The sequence below is a fragment of the Ostrinia furnacalis genome, unplaced genomic scaffold (genome assembly GCF_004193835.3).
Source record: "Ostrinia furnacalis isolate ACB-3 unplaced genomic scaffold, ASM419383v2 OfSCF2663, whole genome shotgun sequence".
NCBI lineage: Eukaryota > Metazoa > Arthropoda > Insecta > Lepidoptera > Crambidae > Ostrinia > Ostrinia furnacalis.
In genome coordinates, this window is record NW_021132902.1 from 386,397 (window position 1) to 409,872 (window position 23,476).

General features: G+C 37.3%; 1 protein-coding gene across 3 annotated transcripts in view; it reads left to right on the forward strand.

The window, feature by feature from the left end:
* The first annotated feature begins 3,696 nt into the window (after nt 1-3,696).
* Nucleotides 3,697-23,476, forward strand: part of Cad74A (cadherin 74A) — a 30,357-nt gene continuing 10,577 nt past the window's right edge. The window contains exons 1-22 of one of the 3 annotated variants that reach the window (XM_028309222.1): nt 9,995-10,138; nt 10,500-10,664; nt 11,191-11,401; nt 12,363-12,506; nt 14,360-14,508; nt 15,571-15,699; nt 15,772-15,990; nt 16,122-17,159; nt 17,243-17,438; nt 17,511-17,814; nt 17,890-18,772; nt 18,844-19,029; nt 19,112-19,295; nt 19,432-19,551; nt 19,719-19,939; nt 20,030-20,156; nt 20,481-20,656; nt 20,866-20,986; nt 21,079-21,245; nt 21,380-21,690; nt 22,051-22,111; nt 22,394-22,557. In XM_028309222.1, the coding sequence (XP_028165023.1) occupies nt 11,191-11,401; nt 12,363-12,506; nt 14,360-14,508; nt 15,571-15,699; nt 15,772-15,990; nt 16,122-17,159; nt 17,243-17,438; nt 17,511-17,814; nt 17,890-18,772; nt 18,844-19,029; nt 19,112-19,295; nt 19,432-19,551; nt 19,719-19,939; nt 20,030-20,156; nt 20,481-20,656; nt 20,866-20,986; nt 21,079-21,245; nt 21,380-21,690; nt 22,051-22,111; nt 22,394-22,557 (5,111 nt within the window). In that variant the 5' untranslated portion in view covers nt 9,995-10,138; nt 10,500-10,664. Of the gene's footprint in view, nt 3,711-9,994; nt 10,416-10,499; nt 10,665-11,190; nt 11,402-12,362; nt 12,507-14,359; nt 14,509-15,570; nt 15,700-15,771; nt 15,991-16,121; nt 17,160-17,242; nt 17,439-17,510; nt 17,815-17,889; nt 18,773-18,843; nt 19,030-19,111; nt 19,296-19,431; nt 19,552-19,718; nt 19,940-20,029; nt 20,157-20,480; nt 20,657-20,865; nt 20,987-21,078; nt 21,246-21,379; nt 21,691-22,050; nt 22,112-22,393; nt 22,558-23,476 lie in introns of those variants that run through there. The other 2 variants (XM_028309224.1, XM_028309223.1) reach the window with 2 other exon arrangements.

Genomic DNA, 23,476 nt, shown 5'->3' on the forward strand with positions numbered 1-23,476 from the left:
ACAAAATAACACATTAATAAAAGCCAAAATTATAACATCGCCGTTAAATCTGTGACGTCTATTGTTATCCCTTTATTTTACTTTTTTGACTATTTCAACAGGTAAACAAATTGTTTTATCCAGCATCTTTTATACCAGTAACATTGCATGCAAATTAAATTGAATTAGTAGTCTTTATTAATATCAAACAGAGCTCTTTACCTTGATGGTTTCTGATGAGAACTCAGTCGCCTTACCTTTAACTGGGCCTACACCAAAAGTTGCGCTGGCGCACCCACGCGTGTTTGTATCGAAGAATAGTATAAGCAGCGCAATGTGGCGCAGACGCGAAAGACGGATTTCGACACACGTCGCAAGGGGCGAATGTACAGTCACGGAATGAAAAGGTTCGTCAGTTTTCAAATTGATTCCTTCAACGAATCGCGAGCACATATTACCTTTTGAAACTATGTTACAGAATCATCTCAAGTTAGAGAAAATAGTCTTTAACTGTTCATCAGTAAAGTTCAAAATTATTCAGATCAAAGTTGTTTGACGATTTAACTTGTCAAGAAGATTATTATGAATAATAAACTAAAACCTTCTTGTTGGTTCAACCTGCCATTATCTATTAAATAAAATAAAAAACTACATTTTGTAACATTGCACTGATGGGATAGAAAAATAAACAAGCAAAACCTTATTCGTTAGCAAACGTCATATTTATTTAAATGTTAGCAGCACTGTTTCTTGCATGGTTATGTTGGCAGGTTTGACTCTTACAGTACCTAGTGCAAGCGAAAACCGACACTAAGGTGACGAACCTTTTCATTCCGCGACTGTACAATCCGATCGAGCTAACTGCGTACCTCGCTGGAATGCGACTCTCCCTCGCACTCACCTCGCGTTCGCCCCGTCCGTACCAGAGCGTCGACATGACGTCACGACTGCCAGGTACGCAGTAACTCGACCGGGTTATACAGCACGCCCCAGCTGCGTCAGTGGGCCTCAACCAACGTCCAATCATCCGGTGGGCTTGTACCGCGAGGGCGGGACAATGGTACTAGGGTCGAGCTTCAGTAAAGTCCGTCGCTCTAGCGATTCCCCCAACACCGACCAGCCATGAGTCGAGCCTTCAGGTTCAGAATGTCCAATTCCCAAAATGTCCAACGGTTTCAAAATGTCCAATTCCCGAAATGTCCAATTCTTGAAATGTCCAGTTCCCGAAACGTCCAATTCCCAAAATGTCCAATCTACTATTATGATGGGTTTGTTAAATAAGTTCTCATAGGCTTTCTTTAAAATATTTAATAAATGACTTAAATTTAAATAATCATTTATTTATTTACAAATTATTATTTACTTTTTAGGTCAAAAGAAAAAAATAAAAATAACTATTCATGCTTGTACGAGTACAAAGTGCAGTAGGTACCAATTTTTTCTACGTACTTTTTGCAAATAATACTCTATGTTTATATGCCGATTTTGCAAAAACTAAACGCATTCGTACAATACTATTCGTACACACGACATTTTGGGATTGGGACGTTTCGGGAACTGGACATTTCAGGAATTGGACATTTCGGGAATTGGACATTTCAGGAATTGGACATTTCGGGAATTGGACATTGCGGGAATTTGACATTTTGGGAATTGGACATTCCGGACCTGAAGGCTTTCGACTTTCGAGCTATAAGCCCGAACCGGCCAATAAGTCGAAGAAACCCGAATCGAGCTGCGCCAATGCTGTGTACTCACCGCGCGTGCTCATGGACGCACAGTACGGCGGCATGCTCCTTGTGGCGCCGCTCGGTGCCGGGCAGCGCGCGCAGAAGCTGCGACGGGCACGAGCCGGACCTGTGTTATTGTGCGATTAGTCGTCGACGAGTCAAGTGTTCGCTTTTTCAACCGACTTCAAAAAAGGAGGAGGTTCTCAATTCGACCCGTATGATTTTTTTTTCTATGTTTGTTACGCGATAACTCCGCCAATTATGAACCGATTTGAACAATTCTTTTTTTGGCGTATAGGTAATACCTCAAGGGTGGTCCCATTTTAATTTAATAATAGAAAAAACAACCCCCAAGGGTGGAAAATTGGGGATGAACTTTTTTATACGCAATATCTCCGCCGATTATTAATCAATTTGAACGATGAATTTTTTGTTGAATAGGTATTATCAAAAGGGTAGTTTCATGCGAATTTGAAGAAAATATTTCACCCCCAAGGGTGGAAAATTTGGGATGAACTTTTTTATACGCAATATTTTTAATTTTTAGTTTTTTTTTGTATTCACGCATTTGAAGTCGGTTTTATTTTTTTTAAAAAGTTAATTATTATTAATCTCCAAGTTTTAATCTGTCTTCTTCTTTTCGTGTCGACAACAAACCTACAAGGCTTTATTACAAAAAAGTTAGACTAAAACTAAACAAACTGAGACTAACTTTTTGTAATAAGGGGGACACAGTGTCAGCCCAAAACTCCGCCACAAGAGTGGCGTTTTAATCTGTGTGGAATTTGGAGATTCAGAGCGTGCATATGCCGAAATGCCAGCTAAAAAAGAGCGGGCACGGTACGCGCGACGCGACATTTTACTTGAAATGGAACGCGATAGTTTAAAATCATACGATCTGGATATTGTAAGGTATAAGGTCAAAAGCTGGAGCTTGATTGATCTGTGTGCGACTCGGATTCAGAGTGTGCATATGCCGAAATGCAGAAGATGGTATAAGGTAGTGCAATAGACTATTTGACACCACCCATCAATTACGTACTTTTTAAAACAAAACGACTCTCCCATACATTTTGTAAGGCAATACAAGCAAGTGACGTCACTATTTTGTGAACTCAAATATACTACTTTTTTTCAATTACAATGCAGCCAAAAATGTTAATTTACAGGTAATTTAAAATTAATTAAGTTTTTAAAACCAGAAAGAAGTGTCTTTTTTTAAGTTGTGATTTCCAATTATTGGGGGGAATGGTGTCAAATAGTACCATCAAGCTAATATTCCAGTTAATCCCTCCAAGAAAGCTTACATACGTGCTTGTGGTTAGGAGGGTATACAGGCCAGGGATCAAAATAGCCCACTTTATGTCGTCTACATTTCAGCACACGAGTAGGCTCTTTTACATCGAAATAATTCCTGGACAAGATCCTTACATCATAGCTAGATTCATAGTACTCCTTAGGTAAGAATCTCATTACGAGAAAGATCTTTTTTTTTTGCGACTTGTAATCATTGTCACTGGTGTAAGTAAATTGAAGCAATGAAGAACTGAATTCAAAACTGGAGATTCACTTGACTTGTCGATATTACATAGAGGTGTGAGGCGACACAAACGCATACAACGTGATGAGTTCATGAGTGCTGTGTTAGCCCAACCGGTAAATCATTTTGTATTTCCCGCTCAACATCAGTATCTGATTCTGTTAATTATATTATTATTATTAATGAGAAAGTTTCATTTATGTACTTTCAAAAATCCCAACTAATATTATAAATGCGAAAGTAACTCTGTCTGTCTGTCTGTCTGTTACGCTTTCCCGCTTAAACCTCGCAACCGATTTTGATGAAATTTGGCATAGAGATAGTTTGAGTCCCGGGAAAGAACATAGGATAGTTTTTATCCCGGTTTTTGAAACAGGGACGCGCGCGATAAAGTTTTTCTGTGACAGACAAAATTCCACGCGGGCGAAGCCGCGGGCGGAAAGCTAGTAAAGTAAGCAATAGTAAGTATATTGGTGTAACCGTTATTTGACAGTTAGTTAAGGTGTGTTTACACTAACTTTCTTTGCATAATACCCATGTTAGTCATCAAGGACGCATTACTTGTCGTATTAATAGGGTAAAAATGCGGATGTGTGGCGTGGCAATTTAAGTAATAATCGATAAGTAAATTAAGATGTACTTAAACAACTAACTCTGTTTTAAAACAATATTTATCAAAAAATTGTTAAGTACCTACATAGCAAAGTTTTGTTCATAGCAAAGTAAACTAAATGAACCTGAGTAAAAGTTTATTTTTTATATATTTAAATCATCAACTTGAATTTTTTTGAATTTTGAATTTGAATTTTGAATACATATTTTGAATTTTACGTACCTACACTACCTACTTGTGCTATGTTTTTATTTGGAAGACAAGGTGAAATCACTCCCTGTGACTAAACACCAGATTAATGACATATATTATTAATATTTTAAATCGCTATATTACCTCGAATAACGAACGAATAAACTATTGGAATAATTTATTGTGACCTGGGTCATAATATGATTAAAATATGGATGTTGTCCACGAATGGATTTTTTTATAATATTCAGGTATACTTTTTTGTTTTATCTTTTTTATACATTCTTTGTTTTTGGTACATTCTGTCATTAGCTAGGTACTTCACATTGCTACTGTGAACTTGATAATCGGATTAAGGTTAACATTGACAATCTGAAAATATGTACCTATTCCATTTCAATCTCATTAATTTAATACAGTTCATTTCACATTTCGTCATTTTACAGCTGTGGTTGCGAGTATTGTTCTCAATCGAGTCGATCAGTTCGGTAACAATAAAGATAAAAATATTTGTCATGACATTATGAAACTGACCTTATTCGTCGTTATTTAAAATGCATTTTATATCCGGAATCTACGTAACTCACATCATTTGCCTTCAATCAAAAAATTGGTATGAACATTAATGCTATATTTAGCAAATTGGTCATCACCGACGTATTTACCTAAAGTAGCAAGTGACAACGTTTTAATTGCATATTAATCAATTCAATTAGGCGCTCACGCACAAACACTAATTAATAAGCCAATTATATAAATACTCGTTGATTTGTATTCAAATCATAACCCAGACAAGGCTGTTCGTACACTATGCTACCTGGGTAGAACAATACTTTTTTCAATTACAATTTAACTTTCAAGTTTCTTCGTGAAAACATTAGATAGAGCACACTTAATTGAACAGTTGTACACCACACAAGACAAGAATATAAGCTTGATTTTTTTTCTGCTAATGACAGGGGTTTATTTATATTTTTATAGAGATATTTAAAAATATCTAAAATAAAGAAACCTTTATCTAAATTCCATCAGTAAACAAATAATTAATTAGCTGAACCTTACCTTTAAAGGGCATTTAATCTGTAAGTACTAATATTATAAAGAAGTAAAGTTTCTGAGTTTGTCAGGCTATCTCTGTATCTTATTTTAAAAATCGATAAAGTGGAGTTCGGTAAAGGCAATTACGGGAAAAATACGAGTACATAGTTTAGTCTCAGCATTTATTATAGCATAGTGTACAGGCGACCTAAGTGACAGGCATCGGCATCGGTGCAGCGTGCGGCAAATGACAGACCTCTCTGTTCCTCCACAAAACGTTTTTGTTTAGCTGAATCCGCGTTTTTCGTCACGCGACATTGTCAGTTCCTCGTAACACTTTTAGCAAGAAGTTTAATCACCTTTTTGGTTGCTATCGTGCACGGGTGTTTCACACGATTCGTAAATTCTAATAAAAAGAGCTCGTCAAATCTTAAATCAGCAATTGTATTGATTCATAAAATCTTGAAGTCATGAATTCCTTTTATAGTAGTCGTACAAATACCTACTTTTTCAAATTCCTTGATGGGTAGAATACGTGCTACTATAAAATCTTGACAAATGTATGAGCTTATCGTCTAACATCGATAAAATGTCACGATAAGATTTTACGAGTGAGTGCATCTTAGAAAATTCCTGTTTAATCCCCTTCAATGACTTATTAATATAATCCACCACAATCAATTAGCACGAAAGCACTTAATTTTTAATGTCATTTGCATAAAATGTTGAGGTAACCACCGAGAATGAGGTTCTCACCACTCGAAACCGTATTATGTCGAAACAATATGTCACAATGTTATATTCGTTTTATCTCTTTTAACTTCATAAATAATAAGCAAGCGTGAATGTTATGAATTTACATGATAATGTAAGATTAAGGCCCGATTCTTACCAAGGCACAGCGAAGCGGAGAAGTGTGTTGAATTTTTTTCATGGGACAAAGGCAAACGAGAAGACGGCTCACCTGATGGTAAATTTTCCATCATCATCATCATTTCAGCCACAGAACCACCACTGTTGAACATAGGCCTCCCCGAATGATTTCCATAATGCCCGGTTGGTAGCGGCCTGCATCCAGCGCCTTCCTAATATCCAATCAGATGTCATTATTCAGGAAACCAGGAAATCTGATTGGTTATTCAAAACACTTCTTCGCTCCGCTCTAGTCCACCTTATTGGAAACCGGGCCTTAGAAATCATCTGTCGAAAATCTACCAGATTCACAATGCGGAGCTTGAGTAATTTGGACTCTATTGCAAAGTATGATGTCATATTTTCGTTGTTGTTACCATGTGATAGTTCTCATCCAAGTTTTAAAGAGTTACCTGAATCACAGGTAAACACAAATATTGGTGTAAGTATCTATTCTAAATCAAGTAAGTAGGTAGAACAAGAAATTTTAGAGTGTTCAGATACAAGTTGGCTTAATATAACATAAAAGAGTTTGTATTTTCCAGAAATCTGTAAAAGGTAAGAAAAGCCTTCTAAGAGCATTTCAATTCCCTACAAAATCGTGTAAAGACACAGTTAACAAAATTGTCAAAGAATTCTTTAACTTGATAAATTCACGCGATCTCTCTCAGACACAATAAGTGGTGCCAATCGAAAACACGTTGAATGATCAATGTCATAGATTCAATGACCTTTACACACAGATGTAGACTAACCTACTTTCAATTTTGAACATTTTGGGTACCTATGTTAGTTACAATTTGATATACCCTATGTAGCGTCAGATATCTTCTATAATAATCTTCTATAATATAAAAATGAATCGCAAAATGTGTTGGTAAGCGCATAACTCAACAACGCCTGGACCAATTTTACCAATTATTTTTTTTAAATGTTCGTTGAAGTACAAGGATGGTTTTACGGTTTCACGGCGAGAAAAATTCGAATAATTTCTGGAAAAACCCTAAAAACAAACCCTTTTTTCACGCGGGAGAAGCCGCGGGAGGAAAGTTAGTGCTGAAATAAAAATGTCCTGTAGCTCTTTTTAGATCAATAGGTACAGGAAACGCAGTTTCATTACGTACTCGGCCTCTTAGCAACATAAATCTAAAGCGTGAAGATAATGAGAGTTATGAAATAAATGATTTAAATTCATTATACGCTCTATAAAACTTTTGTATACAAATTCAAAATGTTGTTGCTCTCAAACGCTTTACTACAACCAAGCCCTACAAATGTGTTATACTGAACATAAAACATAACACTGAAGCATCTAACATAGTTGTAAATAGATATTATTTTGCAATAAAATTGTATATAATGTACTGATGTGCTGGCTACTGTACTGAGTGTTTAGCAACACACAACAATGGTTAGTCACTCTGACCTAGGTGTAGGGTTGCCTCTAGTTGTTCTGAGAAATGGGTCAGTTGTTTTCGAATTATAATAATGACAATCTAAAATTCTAAATGAATATTTTGTGACGCAGAGTAAAGTTGCACATAACGACAATCAATCGACAATTTTGAGTGACACACGGCACCCACTTTTCAATTACGACCCTGTGCCTCAAAGGCTAAAAAGCCGAAGCGATTTCGTAAAAAGTGTGTCCCCTCTCCTACATGACGATCGGTCAAAAGAGAGATGCAGGTTATGGCGCGAGAGAGCTGATCTCCCCTGCCCTTTTGTCCCTGTGTCTGAGAGTCCTCCACCTGGACATGAGCTCCCCTGGCTTACCTGGAAGTCTTTAAATAGACTTCGGACGCAGGTTGGCCGTAGTAAGGACAATCTGGCCAGGTGAGGATTCTTGGATGGCTTAAACATGGAGTGCAGGTGCGGTTTTGCTCCCCAGTCGATGAAGCACCTGATGTCATGCCCTGAGTACCCAAGCAACTGCACTCGGGAGGATTTGATGAGTGCTACTGACAACGCCACTCTTGTGGCGGAGTTTTGGGCTGACACTGTGTAGGTTTGTTGTCGACACGAAAAGAAAGAAGACGACAATCTACCTAAGTCTATTTCTCTAACGTCACTATAAAACTTGTTCGGAATTCGGACACAATATTAGAATCTCAGAAAATAAAGAAAGATTTAACAATTAACGACTTCAGATTATTAAAACGTTAAGCGTTGTTTTATTTTGAATCATATGCCTCTAAGTTGACATTGAAACTATCTAGCTCTTCCAAAATGCAGCTCGAATTTTGCATACGATAGATTCTGTATCCTTGATTGTTGTATGACCGCTACAAATCACTTAATTCGATAATTTTACAAAGAATAGACAGTTTAGTAGAACATCATTGGCAACCCTAAGTATGTCACTGAACTGAACACAATAGTTATGAGAAACAGTGATAATTAGTTGTCGTAACGTTTTTGTTTCGTGAGGAACTTGCTTTTTGCGTGGCCGTTTCCCTCCGATGTAACACCGCGATAGGGGTCACAGAGGAAATCGTTCGTCGAGAAAAATCTTCAGTTTCCGTTCAATTTCTTTTTAGTGGCACCTATATATGCGACTGACGTCAATGGTGGAATGACCGCCTGAACGCTTTTATGTTTTTTTATGCATAACAAGGCAGGTATTTGACCACAATCGCATCTGGTGTTAAGTGGGATGCAGTCTAGGATGGTACATATCTGCCCTGTAAGTGCCTACTCACTCTTGCCTTGAAAAGGCCCGAATTAAAGTCTTCGGGAAAGACAGCAGCAGGCAGCGAATTCCAGTCCCTAGCTGTTCGCATTATAAAAGTTATCGAAATGCTTAGTGCGGGCTGGTGGAATGTAGACAATTTAGGCATGGTACGCTAACCTGCATCTGATTCTCCGGTGATGGAAGGGGGCTGGTGGAACCAGCTCGTGCAATTCTTAGTTGTAGAGAACCAATATTAATGTCTTTAGAGATCATAGGCATCTCTTCGTAATTGTACATACTAAACTTATTATTTATTATATACTGGTCATCACAAAAATCGGCCCACCTACGTTATACAGGAAAACTCGTTTCTACTGACACAATCATGGTGCCCCAACAATATTGGTGTTATTTGAAAGCCCAATAAATATCCTTAAAGAGAAACACATTTCATTTCTTAATAAACGATTAACATAAACGCTATATACAATAAATGTGACTTGAAAAAAGATCTCACTTTGGGCTCATCTCTGGGATCAATTAGACCAATTTTTATGGTTATAAAACAAAATAATGATCTCACGTGTCCTCTTTAACAGATGGATAGCGATTAATCCCAACTTGACAGTTTTATAGCCATAAAAGTTGGCTCAAGCGTAACTACCTATTTTTTGAAGAAGTGACTCTGGATTCTTCTACAGACACATTTTGGGGTAAAAACCTTTCCTTTAATGAAATGAAGTTTAGAACTAGGCTTTTAAATGGTGCCAATATTGGTGGGAAATGGGGATGCATACGTTTGAAAGTGCTTGCCGCGGGAGGGTCGATTTTTGGGGTGGTGATTTGATGACCAGTGTAGTTCTAGCGCTTAAATCAGTCAGTGCCTGTAGTATGCTAGCGGCACTGGAGGGGTGACATTTACATATTATGGCGTGACAGAGCATACAAATCTGAATCATAATCTGAAGTCTCATTGACGTCTCACGTCTCAAAATCACCAACCATGGAATGGAAACCCATTCCCCACACGAACCTGAACAGGGAGACCCTTTCGAATTAAGTTTCTTTCAAAGTCTTCTTCCAAACACAATGAGCTAACAAAGATTAAAGATTAATCTAGAAGTATTAATGAAATTTGAAAGAAAGAAAAATAATTTATTAGTTCAAACACAGTAATTTCGTTAATTAACTTCCATTAATGCAACCACGTCAATAGCAGTAAACTCGAAACCTGTTCGATAATTCCAAGCAAACAATCATAGACAATGTAAAGTACGAAACCAGTCGGACTAAATCCACAAACCTTCTAATTCGCTTGCAAATGAATAAGTTACTACACCGGTGTAGCAAGTGTCAGTGTGGTCCAGTCGTTGTGCAATCGTCCCGGTCCCGTGCCGGTCGCGTCGCGTCGCGTCGTTAACGCTGCGGTATCAGATCTGTTGGATCGTTTCATCTTAAAAGTGCGACAAGAAAAAGTGTTTTAATGATTATAAAAGATAAAGACACTCACTTCACGCTCTAGGAAGTTATTCAAGACGCGGTGCATTCCAACTAATCGCATATCTAAACACTTCACGAAAACTTATTTGCTATTTTAACATTGTTGTAACTTATCTACATAGAAGAAGAAATACGAGTCTAAACCAAATTTTTATATTCTTCACCCTTCACTGTCCACACCTCGGGTTGACTGGAAGATAACTTCTTAGTGAGAGCAAAACTATCCCATTCTTATCGGTGTGTTTTTTCTGATTTACAGTACTTACTGTGTGATTAAAATAGCGACTAAGTATTTATCTTTTATGTGTAATTTATCCGAAGGAATTAAGAAGTTTATAAAGTGTTTCACAAATACCCTTTTAAGACTTTTCATTATAAGACTGAACATAAATTACACTACATCCTATAGCAAAATAAGTACCTAGACCTTAATTTGAAAAAATCTAAGAGGAATTCGAGGATGAAGTAGCGCTTATGTAAATTACGGTAGGCATCGTTGATTTTGAAATCAACATCTTACAACAAATTATACATAATATTTAATGCTTGAAAGTTTCTCTGAAACAATTTGCATTCGTGTCGTTTTGAGTTAAAATTAGCAGCAGTGAAATACGTAATTTATGATACATCCTATTTGTACATGATTTGTTATTTAATTCTTGTTCAATATTTTTATAAAAGCCACACGCCACACATCATTAAACCTATCAACAAAGCTTAGACAGCATACAAATTAAGTAAGCCTTAAAACTTTAAGATACTAAAGAAGGGCTACTATAAAGATAAAGATAAAAATGTTTGGAATATTTAACTGGCTAGCTCGTATATTTTAAAGACTGCTTGCTGCTTTTCAGCACTGGCCCATTTATTGTCCCGAAGTAGTAACAGGGTTATACTGGAACGTATAAAGATGCTTTTTAAAAGCCAACTTGCAATAATGAATGAGTTTTTTTATGAAGACGAGTAAGTATGGACAGCACCCAAAAAAGTAAAGAAAACTAAATTTTCACAGATGGCAGAAGTGATATTCCAAAAACGCAAAGCGGCGACAGTGTTCAACGACCAGAATCCACTGCTGATACTGCTCCTGGTCTCCCTACTGGCGTCATGCTGGGCCCAGGTCATCAACAGGGCGCCCCACTTCGTGCCCGGGGTCGGGGACATGTCCCAATTCAGCCTGCCCGAGGACACGCCTGTGGGGACACCGGTGTACCATTTGAAAGGTAAACTAGAGCCACTTTGATTGATGTTGATTTCTGAACTATTGTAGTAAACCCAGTCCTTTTTTTGTCGCGGAGGAAATGTTTTGCGCACCGTCACCACTGCCGGGGGACAGGGTGGTGTGTGGATCTCCTGGCGCCCTAAAAAGGGCGCTGCTCCGTCCTGAAAAGGACGAGGTATACCCACTAAAACCTCCGCGGCTTTCCGTCATCGCCTGAGTGGGGGTGTCGCGAGTATCCGGCCGTAGCCTTAGACTTCCGCGACAAGTAAACCCAGTCCTAACACAACATAAATATTTTCTAATCTCTGAAACTATAGCTTTAATAAATAAGGGAGCTAACGTTAAAACCAAAGACGTCAAAAGACAGAAAGAAAACTTGAAAAAAAGAAAACAGACAAAAAAACATCTTAGCAAATTCACTTCTTTGCGAATAATTAGAAAATTAACTCCAATGCGAATTTGCTTTGGTGGGTTCAGTTCCAGCTCCTTACCTTTTAAAATCATTTTATGAATAAATAAGATGAATGAAAGCCATTTTTGTTGTAACACAGAGCGCTCTCTGTCGCTTGTAACGCGCGACAGTAAGATGGCGCTGAGCTTCTTTAACGCGCGATACAATTATTTTTTTTTTCCATATTTATTAATAATGAGGTTTTATTTGCCTGGTTACGATATACAGGGCTATGTGAAGAACGTTCCAATTTTTGAAGTGATCTCATTAGCTTGCGCTAATGATCACAATAAATACTGTCTTATTGATAGACATTGAAGACAGGTTTCTCTAGGGCTTAATAAGCTTGCAGGGCTACTAACCTGCAAGTGAAAGATCGTGGGGACAAGTCCCACCAGAGGCAGATAGAGAAATTGAAAGAGAAAGGTTTTTGTCTGCATTTATCAGTTTATTTCATTTATCTGTTTGACTTTAAAGTAGTTATTGTACACGCTTACTAATACAATTTCAGGTGTCGACCCAGAAAACAGTCAGCTAAGGTACTCCATATCGGGCCAGTACTTCACAGTGGACCCCATTACTGGTGTCGTCACCCTTGCCAAGACTCTCGACAGGGAAGAACAAGAGACACTAGAAGTCATCATCAGTATAACTGGTAAATAATCACATTTCATGTACACACGCCCACACTGTTAACTATCCATCTCCGTTTTTGCTGTCGCTCTAATCAAATGGCGATTCTTTGCGATAGAACGAGATAACATGACTTTCAATGGGTTAAAAAGTGCGATTGCGGTCAAATACCTGCCTTGGCTAGCATAAAAAAAAAAAAAACACTGTTGGCGATAGTACAGTCGCGGAATGAAAAGGTTCGTCACCTTAGTGTCGGTTTTCGCTTGCATTAGGTACTGTAAGAGTCAAACCTGCCAACATACCAGTGCAAGAAACAGTGCTGCTAACATTTAAATAAATGAGACGTTTGCTAACGAAGAAGGTTTTGCTTATTTTTCTGTCCCATCAGTGCAATGTTACAAAATGTATTTTTTTTATTTAATAGAAATAATAATGGCAGGTTGAACCAACAAGAAGGTTTTAGTTTATCAATCATAAAAATCTTCTTGACAAGATAAATGTCAAACAACTTTAATCTGAATAATTTTGAACTTTACTGACTAACAGTTAAAGATTATTTTGTCTATCTCGAGATTATTCTGTAACATAGTTTCAAAAGGTAATATGTGCTCGCGATTCGTTGAAGGAATCAATTTGAAAACTGACGAACCTTTTCATTCCGCGACTGTACATTTACGCCCGTATTCTCAAACGAGCAAATCGAACGCACAGCGTTGAATAGAGCTCCGTGACTGGTTCGTGTGTCACCCTATGCGCCCACGCGCACTGTGAGACCTCATAGCAATGTTTGTGAATACGACGGACGTTACTATACATTACTAACATATTTTATCTTAGCTCCAGGGCTTAGTGCCTTTATCCTCTGATGGGTATTTCGGCACGCGTTTCATACATATTTTTTCGTTCCGTGTGCGTGTAATCCGCAAAATAAGAAAAACATTTATGAAATAACTAGCTTTTGCCCGCGGCTTCACCAGCGTGAAAGTTAGTGTCATAGATCGGCATAAATTATAGCCTATGTTAATCTGGGTTACAAGTTACAACAAAATCCGTTCAGTAGGTTTTGCGTGAAAGAGTAAGATCCACACGTGTACTGAAATCTACATCACAGGAAAAAGGCACTGATTGCTCAACGGAGTTATGTTTTAGTGATTTGTGTAAGACAAGTTCAATGAATATTCTTCCTAAAAATATACTGGTCATCACATAAAATCGGCCCACCTACGTTTTACAGGAAAACTCGTTTCTACTGACACAATCATGGTGCCCCAACAATGTTGGTGTTATTTGAAAGCCCAATAAATATCCTTAAAGAAAAACACATTTAATTTCTTAATAAACGATTAACATAAACGCGATATAGTTAGACTTGAAAAAAGACCACACTTTGGGCTCACCTCTGGGATCAATTAGACCAATTTTTATGGTTAATGATCTCACGTGTCCTCTATAACAGATGGATAGCGATTAATCCCAACTTAACAGTTTTATAGCCATAAAAGTTGGCTCAAGCGTAACTACCTATTTTTTGAAGAAGTGACTCTGGATTCTTCTACAGACACATTTTTGGGGTAAAAACCTTTCCTTTAATGAAATGAAGTTTAGAACTAGGCTTTTAAATGGTGTCTATATTGGTGGGAAGTGGGGATGCATACGTCTGAAAGTGCTGGTCGCGGGCGGGTCGATTTTTGTGATGACCAGTGTAGTTCAAGTTCAAATGTTTATTTGCCAAAAACACTGTAATACAAGGTGACAATATTGTAAGATCACGTATCCTTAACTTAAATACTTAACATGCTTGTAAAATAGTTCCGTAAATACAAATGCAAATTACAGCCATTACCATACGTTAAAAATAAAATGAATCATTTACAGATGAAGGCATCGCGAACACGGAGCCAAACACAGTGTCCTTGCGCCGGGTCATACCCGTGAAAGACGTCAATGACAACCCGCCGATATTTCACAACAGGCCATACATTGTCAACATTAGTGAAGCCACTCCTGTAGACTCGGAGATCGAGGTAATTATGCATAAAATTAAATATTAGTTGTGCAATGTACAATCATTAGCATAAACATTGCGTAGTCGTAGTTTATTCCTATGTAAAAAGGTTTGCATTCCAACGAAAATGTATTTTTCCACGTGACTATACGTGAGTATTTGGTATAGCCTGACCAGGAACATAAAAACCCTGGCATAGAGGCGCGTCAATTGCATTTGATAGTGCAACACTGAGTACAGTCGTACCTGTGTTAAATTAATAGGCTAACTTTATGTATCAGGATTCAGGATTACGGGCTAATTTGATATTTTCATAAATTAACGAAAAAATATTATTATAGGTAATAAATTAAATGAAACCATCAATCGAGCTAGTAGGATTTATTTTATTATTCATCAATAATCAAATTCAGAACTTCAATATTCAACTGCAATGTCTGCTCATGAACGCTTCAAACTCGGTACTTCTATCCCAATTCCATAAAATTCAACACTTAAAAAGTGACATAAATTTTTTAAAATAGGTAGTTGAAACAAATCACAGCTAATTTTCATAGTGGACTGTACTATACGATAAACATGTCAGTCAAGTTGACAACCTTTGTCGGAAACATTATTCAATGAAAATATTGTCCGAACCCTTAGTATTTCTCTTCGACAAATACTTTAACACATTGTGAACCATTTTTCTTTCACGACTATAAAAAGATTTTAGCAATTTAATTCACAAAATCAATTGCACACATTTAAAATAAAGTTTGTTTACAGTTTGACAGCAATAGACTGACATGCAAGGTGACATGTAAATGAAGTTTTCAGTTACTGTTGCCATTAAAAGAAATTAGTACCATTAGTTTTCCGCAACATGGCGAGGGTTTTTATGTTCCTGGTCAGGCTATACATATAATATTGTGTTTATGACGGTAGCAACAATCTTTCGCAACAGCGGTGAGATACATTAAAACCAACTTAAAAGCTAGGAAAATTCCTATAAGATATGGTACAGTACAATGATTAGATTATAAGCAAGCATAATATTGTTGAAATCAATTTTAAAAAATATATAATTCGTTCATTTCAGGTATCCCCAAAAATTTTGGTAACAGATCGAGATGAAGGAGATAACGCAAGAATACGAGTTGTATGTTCGATCAAAGAAAAAGGGAGCGACTCAGAGGCGTGCAATACATTCAGAGTAATCACTGAAGCAGTAAGTATTCACGAAGAAAACAATTGACTTACATAATTGTAGTGTTTACTTAAAAAGGGCTTATTTTCACAGATATCTGCCAATGAGTACCAAGTCCGCCTGTACCTTAATAAACAGCTGGACTTCGAAAGTCGATCTGCCTACGTGATTAGCTTGGAAGCTAGCGACAAGTCGGACAAGCCTTTAAGAGCCTGGGCTAGTGTCTCCGTGGCAGTTCAAGATGTGCAGGACCAACCACCTGCGTTTGTCAATGCTCCATATTCTGCTACTGTACCGGAGAATACTCCACCGGTAAGATTTTATTAGAGTTTAATGTTTTTTTTTCTTGTCTCCGCTGAGACGCTCCCTGCTATATTTCTAACAAAGAACTGCAATTAAAATGAAAGGGAAAGGCATATTATTGACTTTGCTTAATTTTTCAGGATACTAGTATAATGGAAATTGCTGCTAAAGACGGAGATTCAGCAAACCCCAGGCCAGTGTTATTGACTCTCGAGGGAGACACAGAACAATATTTTAAACTATCCCCTGAACGTCCATTTGGAAAAGCTAGTCTTGTAACCACAGAGAACCCTATTGATAGAGAAAGTGATGTCGTTATGCAAAATGGAGGAGTTTACACATTCTTTGTAAAAGCTACTGAAATGATTAACGGTGAAGTGCCATCTGATTATACTGTCACTCAAATTACAATTATAGTTACCGATGTGGATGACCACGTGCCACAATTCAATAAAGAAGTGTTTGACATATCTATACCGGAAAATATAGAAAATGGTAGCCCAATTCCAGGCTTATCGATTTATGTCGAAGATCACGATATTGGACAGAATAGTAAATACGACTTAAGTTTACGCGATGTTTTTAACTCTGAAGGCGTATTTTCTATAAGCACTGATCACGGCGAAGGAAGAACACCGATTAGTATAAAAGTAAAAGATTCATCAAAACTTGATTACGATGTTGATGATGAAGACAAAAGACTTTTTAGTTTCGATATAGTTACATCTGCAAATAGCGAAGAATTGTCTTCAGCGAGGGTCAATATAAAGTTATTGGATATGAACGACAATGCACCGATTTTTGATAACCCCACATACAAATTCTTTGTGCAAGAGAATTCTACAATAGGTACTAAGATTGGAGATGTTCAAGCAATGGACAAAGACTATGGTATTTTTGGTGAAATCGAATATACCTTAACCGGATTTGGTTCAAATATGTTTAAGACTGATAAAAATAAAGGAGGCATCTACGTTGGACAATTATTAGACTATGAGAAGCAAAAAAGTTATAGTCTTACATTGTTTGCTAAAGACGGAGGAGGAAAAGCTTCCACAGCAGGCATCTTTATTGATTTATTGGATGTTAACGATAATGCTCCTATATTTGAATATTCTGAATATAGTAGAACTATTAGAGATGGAGCAACTAGTTTCGAACCTCAGCTCGTTGTTAGGGTAAGAAATTTTTGTTGACAAGTTATTTTAAAGAAAAAGCAACGTTATAATCATGCAATGTATTATTGTAAATTACTTTTTAGGCTACCGATGCTGATGGGCCAACTCAAGGGGGCGGTCGAGTACGTTACAGCCTTGAGTCAGATAATAGCATAGCACACAAGGGAAACGTATTCAACGTGGACGAGGACACTGGAGAGATTTCCATTATAGAGAAAGTAGAAACTATGGATACTCCAAGAGGTCAATACGAGTTAGTTGTGAGAGCTACTGATTATGGTACGTCAAATTATTTCAATTTTTATTTCAATACATGCAATAGAGAAACTAACCACTGATGTTTACTTTTAGGACAACCTCCTCTTTATAATGAGACCAGAGTTTATATCAGAGTAGGAGTACCAGGAAATCAACGACCTACTTTTAAGGGCAATTATCATCACTATAAGTATACTGTAAATCAACAAAGCCCTGATAGTAATGAAGGTTTTACGTTCGATTTGAACCCAATGAATTATAAAGCTATTATAAAAGAAAATGCAAAACCTGGAGAAAATGTCACTCAAGTGATTGCTAATGATCCAGATGGCTTAGATGATCTCTTGACTTATCACATTATTTCTGGATCAAAAGACAATTTTGCAATAAATGAAAAGTAAGTATTTAATTTTTTAAATAAGAAGAAAATAGCCGATAATATACCAATAATTATGTTTTATTGTCTTTTCAGAACAGGCCTTATCACTGTTTCAAGTGATGCAAACTTAGATCGCGACATAAATGCAGATAAATACGAAATTATTGTATCAGCCGTGGATAGTGGTATGCCTATTCCAGAAACTGCTACCACTACTGTTTTCGTAACTATTCAAGACGTGAACGACAAAGCGCCTAAATTTAATATGACCGATGGCACGACCTACATTTCTGAAAAAGCAAAAGTTGGTCATGTTGTAACAAGAATGGTAGCTTATGATACAGATGTAAATGCTAAATTGAAATTCAGTTTAGTAGATCCAATAAAGGCTTTCTCTAAAGCTGGTGTTCAATTGAAACCTAATTCGCCATATGACTATAAAAGAGCATTTAAAATTGATGAAGATTCAGGTGAAATATTGGTGAATGGAACTTTAGATTACAGTCAAGCATCTGTAGTTATATTGACGATTAAAGTTGTTGACATAAATGCAGACCTAAATAAAGACAAACAATTTGCAATAGTTGAGCATACGATCTACATTCAGCCTTATGCAGATAAAAATCCACAGTTTACAAACCCAGGTTGGACAAGTTCAAACCCTATTATATACCACAAAATAAAAGAAGAACAGCCAATAGGAAGTACAGTCTTAGTTTTGATGGCTGAAGATCCTATATCAGGCCATTTGGTTTCAAGTTTTAAAGTTATCAATGCAGAAACTGGTTTATTACAAGTTGATCCTACGAGTGGACAAGTGGTTTTAACAAATAATATTGATTATGAACACTTAACCAGTCCTAATTTAACTTTGACTGTAAAAGCAACGAGCAATGATGGTAGTAAGCACAGTGAAGCAAAAATTATTATAGAAGTCATGAACTTGAACGATAACGCCCCTGTGTTTGATAAAGAGGTAAATATAAAACATCATAGAAATCATGTCAAAAATGAAAAGGATACAATGTAACAATTATTATGTTTCAGTTGTACAAAGTTAGTGTCCCAGAATCAATACAACACCCAGAACTATTGGTAACAGTAAAAGCAAATGACGCTGATGCTGTGCTAACTGAGGATGATAAGATCAGAGGATTTTCAGATGTGCGATACCTGTTGAGAGGGGAAAATTCTGATCTTTTCACTATTAACAATGTTACTGGAGTTATACAGGTATTTACAGGTTTGTTATACCGCAATCATGCAATGATTTGTAAACAATTAGATATTAGTTATGGTTAATTTTGCTTAACAGGTAGCACCAAATAAAACATTAGACCGTGAGCGTCAATCTGTTCTTCGCGTNATTCGCCTAGAAGTAGAGGCCTACGATACCCCTAATGGAGGTGCAGAAAGACTAAAGAGTACTGCAACTATTCTAGTAGATGTGCTCGACGTTGATGACAATACACCTGCGTTTGAGAAGAATGTTTATACTGGTAAATGGTCAAAATTACTTTACGAGTATTACTGGCCTAAGATCGCTAAGAAATATTAAAACAAATATAAAAATAACTCAAGTTCGCGGGAGTTTCATTCATTACGATTGAAAATACGCATGTATTTGTGTTTCAGCTGTGGTACCAGAAAACGTTCCTATTGGCATAAGCGTGATAAATGTAACTGCAACCGATCCAGATGAAGGCTTGGGCGGAGAAATCAAATACGACTTTTTGGATGAAGGAGAAGCCAATGGTACGTTATTAATAATAATACACAAGTACAAGTATATCAAAGAAAATTCAATTCTCAAAAGAATTTAGGAATTGTGAATGTGTACCTATAAAATATTCAAATGTTAGGCATTTTCACTACATCTAAACTTAAAATAGAATATTCATTCTAATATTCAACTTCCACAGGTCTTTTTTCAATAGACCCTACCACAGGCGAGGTGAAAACCCGTAAAGACTTAACCGGTAGAGGCCGTACGGACCCGTACCGGCTTCTTATAAGCGGTACTGATGGCGGTGGTCATGTGGGTGACACGTCACTGTCTCTTTACATAGGAGACGTCAGCGCTAATGACGGTGTGCCGAGGTTTATACGACCTGCGGTGGGAGAGGTGTTGAGTGTCAGTGAGGTTAGTAATAGTATAATGCAGTGTGTAGGTAGATGGATAGATTTAAGTACAGCCCATAAGAGGTAATTTGATATTCTTTTCTATTATCAGAATGCAACGATCGGGTCACCGGTATTCCAAGTTGTGGCAAGTGACCCCGACGACCCAACGCAACCGTCTGGTCAACTATACTATTCTATACAACAAAGCAACGCTGATGCCAAAACTTTTGCTATAGGTAAGTTCCTCGCGATACTGCGATACACACTAAAGCCTGGTCCGTGAGCACGTAGAATTTTGTCCAATGACCCCAAGCTACGCATCCTTATCGCTCGCGCGTAATTATGTTGCTGTCGCGCTCGCACACTCACTGCGGGCGCCCGTCGCACAGTCGCGACAGCAATATAATTACACGCGAGCGATAAGGATGGGTAGCTTGGGGTCATTGGACAAAATTCTACGTGCTCACGGACCAGGCTTTAGCTATGTGAATACATACAATGCAATAACATTTCATTTGGTCTTAAAACTGTTGCAAACTATTGAAGATTCTTTATTTCAGATGCTCACACCGGCTTGATAACAACAAGGCAATCGCTAGATCGGGAACGTAAAGCCTCGTACACTTTGGTATTGCTCGTCACAGACAGAGGTCAACCACCGCAGCAGAGCACTAGGATCGCCACCGTGTCCATCACTGATGTTGACGATCATAAACCCCATTTTGCAAGGAGTTTGGTAAGAGAATAGGGTTCAAATCGACAAGTTTGAAATTATATGTTCTTACCTTTTAATTCTTCAAAACCGCCTCAAACAAATATCACACCGTTCCTCAAGTTTTTCAGTGTTCTATCCCTCAGTTTTCTTTGTAATTTTCTTCAACTAGTCGGAGTTCAAATACCTGCAAAATGAGAAAGATTATACAGAATGTAATTGGTTTTTTGCAGGATGACCCACCTCTGTTAATGACAGTCAAAGAAGAAGTTCCCATAGGAACTGTCATTGGAGTGTTAGAAGCTATTGACGAAGATATTGGCGATAACGCTGCAATAGACTATGCCATTACAGGTAAAAAGGCTAATATTCTAGTTCTAACTAATATCTATCCGACTATAATAATATGGTGTTGAAAGCGACTAATAATAAATCTAATTTTACAGCTGGAAACGAATTCACACTAGTGAAATTAGAACGAACAAACGATAGCAAAGCGTTGCTGACTGCAGCAGCAAGGTTAAATAGAGAAGAACTGTCCAGAATAATGCTTACGGTTAAATGCTTCAAATACGGAACCAGTCCTCGACTTAGCAAGTCTTATAACAGATTGGTGAGATACACTTTTTATTCTTAAGCAAATTTTAACGCCAGTTTCAAACAAGAAACGTAAAAACTCAGAAACCACTTTACCTACTAGGTTTCAAATCTAAATGATATCTTAAAAGGATTTGTTACTGACTACAGGACCCTTCAGAAATCCAGATCTTAGTCAAAATCTTGGACATTGACGATCACCTGCCAGAATTCGACAGCGCCAACATGACTGTGGGAGTTCGATTAAACGTGCCCATTGACACGATCATTGCTACGGTAAAAGCAGTGGATAAGGACCCAGACGCTTTGCCCATAGTCTACAAGATCGTTAATATGAGCTTCGAATCGCCAATCAAATCAAAATCACTGAGCAATATCACAGACGTGATCGTACTGAACAATTCTACAGGGGAGATGAAGATCATGAAAAACCTGATACATTATGCCGATGGAATATTCAGGTACTTGACAAACATAATAGGGATTTTTCCTGGGTAAAAAAGCAAGAGTTTGAATTAGTCCGTTGGTTTATTTATCAAAAAATACTCGAAACGTATTTTTCACTTTTTCATACTATTGAAAACTGAAAGAAGTAAAGCGCGCCAAAGTTCAAACGAAGAGGCCTGTGACGTCAAAGCGTACTTTGAAGTGTAGCACTTTTTGACATCATGCGGAACGTCAATGCATCATAACTTCGTAATTACTTGTTTGATTGACAAATAAAAATATACGTGTCCAATATTTTTTGATACTAATTGGCGGGCTAAAAGTTTATTTATTTAGGAAACTAGCCTACTTTAAAAACAATTTACCGTTCACAGATTGTTGGTCCGAGCGAACAACTCACAAGACCCAGAAAGATTTGGCGAAATCACAATAGAGGTAACTACATTTCGTTATTCAAATTTTGTAAGCACAGTTACCTACTTTCCACAAAAAAAATTCATTTAATAACATTCCTACTGAAAAATGTACTATGCAGGTATTTTAAGTCCAAAGTTTGTGAATTTGGAACTGCTCCCGCTTAATTTAAAAGAGAGTGACAATATTGAGTTACTTATTAATTTGTATAGCACAAAATAAATATTAATAATCCCGTTAACTTTTCCAGCAATGCTTGCATTAGGAATGGGTTCATCATAATAGTCCAATATTTGTTTACAGGTGGTAGTAGTGAGGGAGCGAGACCTCCTCCGACTGGTGTTGCCAGGAGGCACGCGCTCCAAGGTGAACCAGCTCCGCGACCGAATGTCCGCTGCACTAGCGCCGCGCGGGCTGCGCATGCAACTGCATGACGCGGCACATACCGCCTTCTACTCAAACCCCGGGTGAGAACCACTAGTTGTTTTCTGACTGAAGGCGTACCATGAAGCTAAGGATAAAAATGGAGGGCAAAGTTGGAACAAAAACTTGAGTCAAATACCTACTTATATCTATCTCGCTCTCTGCGGCCCTACCTCTCTTTTAGTGTGAACTGTAGTATTGCTATCTTCTGATTTAAATCTCCTTGTAAATTCTTCGAAATAGCCAATTCACTAACCAAATCAGAAGTCAAACAAATAAATAATTAATATTTGAAACTAATATTACCTAGTTCAATAAAAAATCACAAAATTGTCGGCCATTTAGGCTTTATGTGTTGGCGAATCAGGGAATTACAATCCCAATTCCTGGGTAATCGGTACCATGTGGCAACATCGGCCCAATCCGGCCCATCATGGTGGTTGTTTACTATTTTGTTTATTAAGCAGTTAATTTCGTTTGAGATTGTTTACAGGGAATAATCATTGTTTTATCACAAGAATTGGTGCAAAATTTTGTAGTGCGTGGTTGCGGTAGTACGTGGTGTCCTGGAAGTGACATAAGATTCCACGCGTAAGTGTTTATTTCGTGATTTCCGACATTGGATCATTGTAAACATTTTTCACATTTTTTACAGTAATTTCTTCCTAAAACGTTNTAATTAAATCCATTCTTACTCCCATAAAATGTATGAAATTTGTGTCTATTTTCTTCTTCTACTGATAGATAATTTTATTGGCTATCGCATGATATAAAATATTTGCTTATTAATGTTAAGCTACCCTACCTTTCACTTGTTTTTTAAAAAAGAGGTGTAAACTAAAAATTAAAAACTTAAATCGATGTAATTTTTCGAGAAATGGGTCAAGCCCCAAATTTGAAGTATTTTCATCGATAAAATTGTTCATAGATTACGCCTTTAAAGTTTGATCACTACATGCCCGG